This window comes from Chenopodium quinoa, unplaced genomic scaffold, assembly GCF_001683475.1.
Source record: "Chenopodium quinoa cultivar QQ74 unplaced genomic scaffold, ASM168347v1, whole genome shotgun sequence".
Lineage (NCBI taxonomy): Eukaryota > Viridiplantae > Streptophyta > Magnoliopsida > Caryophyllales > Amaranthaceae > Chenopodium > Chenopodium quinoa.
This window is the reverse complement of record NW_018743212.1, coordinates 1,614,155-1,620,253: the sequence shown is the minus strand read 5'-3', so window position 1 is coordinate 1,620,253 and position 6,099 is coordinate 1,614,155. Positions and strand designations below refer to the sequence as shown.

Sequence of the window (6,099 nt, the reverse complement as noted above, 5' to 3'; positions counted from 1 at the left end):
AGTTTTTGCCACCCCAGAAGCTGATGTGGTATTTCCTGGGGCATCACAACCTCAACCTGAACAAAGTACACAACCACCAACTCCACCAAAAAACTCTCAACCAACCTCTCCTTTTAACCAGCCCAAGAAGCCATCAGCTAGGAAAAAAAGCACTCCTAGGAAAAAGAAAACCACTCCCAAAAAAAGATCCCAACCCCCTCCTCAACCACAACCCTCCCCAGTCCCTGAACCACAACCCTCCCCACCAGTCCCTGAACCACAACCCTCCCCACCAGTCCCTGAATCACAACCCTCCCCACCAGTCCCTGAACCACAACCCTCCCCTGATCCTTCCCATGTACCTGTCAGTGAAGAAACAGAAGTCCCACCTCCACCTCCACCATCTGCTCCAGCAAAAAAGGGGAGATCAAGACCTGAGGGATTTAGGTCAAAAAAGACTGCTTCTAGCAAGGGGTAAGGGGGTTGGTGTCAGTCTGAGGAGATTAGCAAGGAACATGGCTACAAATGTTCCTGTCAGTGAAGAAAACTCTGAAGAAAACTCTGATGAGTTTGGAAGTGACAGTGAGGATGATGATTATATACTTTCTAGCAGTGAGGAAGATGATGATGAGGCAGATCTCTGTGATTTCATAGAGGATGAAAGAGACACAGATGACCTTCATGATGATGTTCCAGAGAAGCAGTTTCAGGATTTTTTGGATGGCAGTTCAGCAATGGATAAAACATATAAAAATGGCAAAATTTGGACCAATCAGGAGTTTGGATCCATCACTTTAGAGCCATGGCTCATATTTGCAGACAGGCAGTCACTTTTGGATGTGTTTAAGGACTACTGTGTCCAAGAAGGGTTTGGGGTTTATTTAGAAAAGAGTGACCCAACAAGATTGATAGCAAGGTGTGCTATTGACACATGCAACTGGAGGATTTATGCCTCCACTATGAAAGACAAGATCAGCTGGGCAATCAAGTCTCTAACAGGAGAGCATAGTAGTTGTGGGAGATTGGAAATAAATCCAATTGTGAGTTCTCAGTGGATGTGTAGGCATCTTCAGTCAGACATTCATGCCAATCCTGACATACCAGTTGATGCATTACAGAAACTTTGTATGGAAAGGTTTAGGCTACAAGTGAAGAAAAGGCTGTTGTACAAGGTGAGGGAAATGTCCAAGGAGATTATCCATGGTGGTTATGGGGAGGCCTACTCAGTGTTGCCTAGGTATGCTGAAATGGTGAAGGAGACCAACCCAGGTAGTTATGCCCTGGTCACATGGGGTGAGGCCACTGCAACTGAGCCCCCAAGGTTCAAGGGCTGTTTCTTTTCTTTTGCTGCCCAACTAAGGGGATTCTTGAGAGGATGCAGGCCATTCATTGGCATTGATGGAGCCCACCTGAGTGGACATTTCAAGGGCATTCTGCTAACTGCTGTTGGGATTGATGGGAATAATGAGATTTTTCTCATTGCATATGGAGTGGTGGGTTCTGAGAGTATTGACAGTTGGGGCTATTTTCTTAGGAATTTGAGGTGCTTGTTTGAGAAAGAAGGTTGTAGGAGAGATGATTGGACCTTCATCTCTGACAGAATAAAGGTAATCCACCCTCATATTCTTGTTCTTACATGTCACTCTTAGTTTAGTTTCTCATGTTTAACAATTACTCATTACACTGTTTTGTATGCAGGGGGTTGACACAACAATTAATGAGACATTCCCTAGAGCAACAAGAAGAGTGTGTTGCCAGCACCTATACATGAACTGCAAGGCTAAAGGATTTAGTGGTTCAGCATTTCACAAGCTGTTCTGGATAGCAGCTGATGCATACAACGAGTATGTGTTCAACAAGGCAATGCAAAAGATAAAAGAATACAACCCTAAGGCTGTTGAGTACTTAGAGAGTTGCACCCTGGGGTCTGGTCAAGGCATAAGTTTGATCCTTCCCTCTGTTGTGACCATAACACAACAAATTTTGTGGAGTCTTTCAACTCATGCACCAAGCCATACAGAGATTTACCAGTTCTGAAAATACTTGAAGGTACGACTATTTTTGCATACTGTTTTGAACCATAACACTACTATGTTTGCATACTGTTTTGAAGCTGAACACACAAAAATATATTGTAATCCATGTTGTTAACACCTTTTTTTTTGCATACTGTTTTGAAGCTATAAGGCAATGGGTGATGAAGAGGATTGGCTCAAGGTTTGACAAATCACTAACCATGGGGGATATGGACCTGACTGAGTATGCAGACAAGATTCTACAAACAAGATCAGATGAGTCAAGGTTATGCTTTGCTATTCCCTGTGGTGGGGATGAATTTGAGGTCAGAGACCAACATGTCCATTTTCCCATCAAGCTGAGCACTGGCATATGTGGTTGTGGGAAATGGCAGCATTCTGGACTTCCATGCAAACATGTGCTGAGGGTCATATACCACCAGAGGCTGCAACCAGCAGACTTTGTAGCCCCCTGTTTCAAAGGGAAGGCATACAAGCTCACTTATGCAGAGCATTTGCACCCTATGCCTGACCCATCACAATGGCCATCAGGGAACCTACCTGACATATTGCCCCCTTTGGTGAAAAGAGCTGCAGGGAGACCAAAGAAGCAAAGACAAAGAGGGCCAAATGAATCTAGGAGAGGGAAGAGGCATGCAACAGTAAAGTGCAGCTTATGCAGTGAGTTGGGACACAACAAGGTCACTTGTTCATGAAGGAAGAAAAGGGCTGCAACTGAAGCAAGCACATCAGCCACCACCTCTCAAGCCAACAACAGAAAAAAGAAAGCAGCATGAATGCAAAGTTTCTCCTGTTTTTAGTGCACACCCAGTTTCTCCATGTAATTTTTGAAGATTGACAGTGTTGTGTGTGCTATTTTGTGTAGTATCTTTTGACTATAAACTTGTAATTAAACAGGAAGCATCTTTTGGGTACATGATTTGAACAGGAACCAATTTTTTGGGCACAAAATATAACTTCAGTTTTTATTAAATTTCAATCCAATTACACAATAGTTTACTTCAATATTACAAACATCACTACTACACAAATCAGTACCCCTAATTTAATTATACAATCCACGACTTTCTGTTGTTGCTTGATTTTCTTCTTCAACAGTTTCAATTCTTCATGTACATTGCTTTGGCCTGACCCATCCCTTGCATAACAGCTTCCCCTGCTTTGACTTCCCATGCTTTGACCTTCTTCATGCATCACAACCTTGCACCATTTGAAGCACACTTATAATAAAGCCTTTGGGGATTTGATGTTGATTCTGAGCTTCTAATTGCATATTTTCTACCACAATTGCACAATTTATTTGGAACCCTCACATACGCATACTCATGTTATGAAGAGGATGTGTTTGACATGAATCTCATGATTTTGCAAAAATCATTTCCTACAACAGTTGTAGTCTACTGTATATATAACAAATGCGGTGCAACGACTATTATGTCCAAAAAAAATTTAAAAAAACTCAAACTAACTAGCCGTTACACTTCATATGAACAGAGGTTTTTCTGGGAAACAAAACATAAAAGTAATGGCATTTGGTGAAATATATAAACTTCTCAATGGCATTTCATGAATTAAGAATTTCATTAACGGCCAACTAACGTCCTGGCATCATTAATGGCACGTTGTGTTAATATACTAGTTGTCAATGGCATTTGGTGAATTCTGAAAAGTTCGATGGCATTTGATGAATTTCGTAATTTTTCAGTGACATTTGGTGAAATAGCCGTAAAAAAAAATATTTCATTTATTTAATCACAACCATAAAAGGTTAATGTTTCTTCTATTTAAACACAGAGGACGTAATATACAAAAGTTTCTACAGTAACTGACTTGGAAAACGAGCATGAGAAATGTTTTTTTTTTCTTTCTTTTATGACAAGCAAGAGAAATGATATGCATATACAGTATTGCATACTTGTATATGACCATCCCTTAATTCGAATACTCTTGTTCAATTCTCATCTTTCTTTAAGAGCTTTGGATGGGGTCCACTTAATTAATCCTAATGTATAAATCAAAAACCTTTGGGCGGATATATAAAAAAATTGATAAACCAATTAGACGGGCCTAAATATTGTCAGATCAACATTTTTATAAGTTGGTAAAACGATCATGACAGATTAACAACTTTATAATTAAAGGGGCCAATAGGATAGTTTGATGAAGCTATTTATGTTGTATTTTAGTTAGTTGGAAAACCCAAATTTAATTTTTTGCTTCCAATTTAGCCAAAATTCATGTCTTCAACAATTCATGTTTAATACTTTGTCTAATTAACAATGTCTCAATCAAGCTTTATTTAGACATTTTAATTTGAGAGGCTTGGTTCTTAAAAATTTTTGTCCTTTACTTTAGTGGCTCAATTAAAGGCTTTTTTCCCAAAGAATAAAGTGCTATATGAGGTACTCGTTGTGGTATATACAAAGTTCCTCTAGCTTTTTTCATATTATTATGGTGTCCTTTTTGTAATAAGGGTTTGAATAGAAAGCTAACAAAAATCAATATATTTAACCACATACTCCTTTAAATCGGAAGATGTTGTATGAGAATCTTTTTTTTCAAAGTTATTTCATGTTTGTTCATACTCCTTAATGTACATACTACGGGACCATTTAGGAGGAGGCATAGAAAGAAAGAACCACCTTTCCCAATTTCCAAAATAGTGAATAATCATGATCAAATTGTCTAAAAGTGAAAAAACTTGAGATCTTCCTCCATAACATTGTATTCCTTTATTTCTTATCCAAACATGTTTCACTGCACAATTGAAAAAGGGAGCCCTAGGGATCTTCTATCATATTGTATGTCTCGCTCTACTTTTTATCTAAACATGTTTTCCTCGTTTATTCGTTTACAATGTTGAAAAGTTACCTTGCAATTAACTACTCATCAATATGACTATATTCTAATTATAAACAATAGTGATCATACACCAATAATGTGTTTTTGTTTCGTTTTTTTAGATTTGCTAACTTGTGTCTATGGGCATATGGTAATTAAGAAATAAAAGGTAACTCTTATAAGATTATTGTTTGGACAAATATACGGAAAAATGAGAATTTTTTCGTGATTAATTAAAATAAATTGATAATTATTCCTGGCCTGTGAGATTCATCACTTCGCTAGCTATTTAATTTACTCCTTGTTTTACTGGTTTTTTAAAAATTTTGGTAGCGAATTGAAGCTGCCAAAATATATATATGTTTGTTACTTGCTCTATCTGTAACATGTGTCCATGGGCATGCGTTGGATAAACCGTTATTATCTTATATAGTTATATTATTATTATTATTATTATTATTATTATTATTATTATTATTATTATTATATCTCAAAAAGAGACAAAGTCATACAACCTACAATAAATTAGTGGGAAGCCGAGATACAATCTGGGCCCCCACTCCTCTAGCTATAGCAAAGCCTACCTAGTGAAGATATGAGCTGCAGCACGAGCCCCAATGTCTTGCTATTATTATTATTATTATTATTATTATTATTATTATTATTATTATTATTATTATTATTATTATTATTATTATTATTATTATTATCATCATCAAACCTACAAAGTCAATCAATTTACAAGAAATTAGTGGGGAGCCGAGATACAATCTGGGTCCTCACCCCTCTAACTATAGCGAACCTGATTCTGCTGAAGATGTGAACAGCTGCACGAGCACCAATATCCTAAGTCCTAACAAACGTCTAAACCCGCTTCAGCAACGCAACAACATCCTTATCTAATTCCCCCAAAGAAGAAAAGGAGAAAGGAAGAAAATCATAGCCAATTGTCCTGCAACGAGCCGCATACTTGTCCTGCTTCCACTGAGCCGCAGTCGACACAACACGACTAAGAACAAAGTCAAACAACCCAGATTGTGTTAAAGGAGAAAACCCCGTCAAGTCAACACATACATCAAGGCCTCTGTCCCAATAAAGCAACACATCTGCAGGTCGAAGAGCCCCATCGTTCTCTCCAGTCAACCCAACGTTTACCTCCTTTCTTGCAGAAATCCCAGACCGAAAACAAATATCAACAAGGGTATCACACACAACGTTATGTCGATGTTTAATACCCACCATC

General features: G+C 38.2%; 1 protein-coding gene across 1 annotated transcript; it reads left to right on the top strand.

Moving 5' to 3' along the window:
- Window positions 1-494: 494 nt before the first annotated feature.
- LOC110734598 lies at window positions 495-2,710 on the top strand. The gene is made up of 4 exons (XM_021914761.1): window positions 495-1,586; window positions 1,678-1,823; window positions 1,916-2,028; window positions 2,160-2,710. The coding sequence occupies exons 1-4, from the start codon at window positions 495-497 to the stop codon at window positions 2,708-2,710; spliced, it is 1,902 nt and encodes a 633-aa protein (XP_021770453.1).
- Window positions 2,711-6,099: the final 3,389 nt, after the last annotated feature.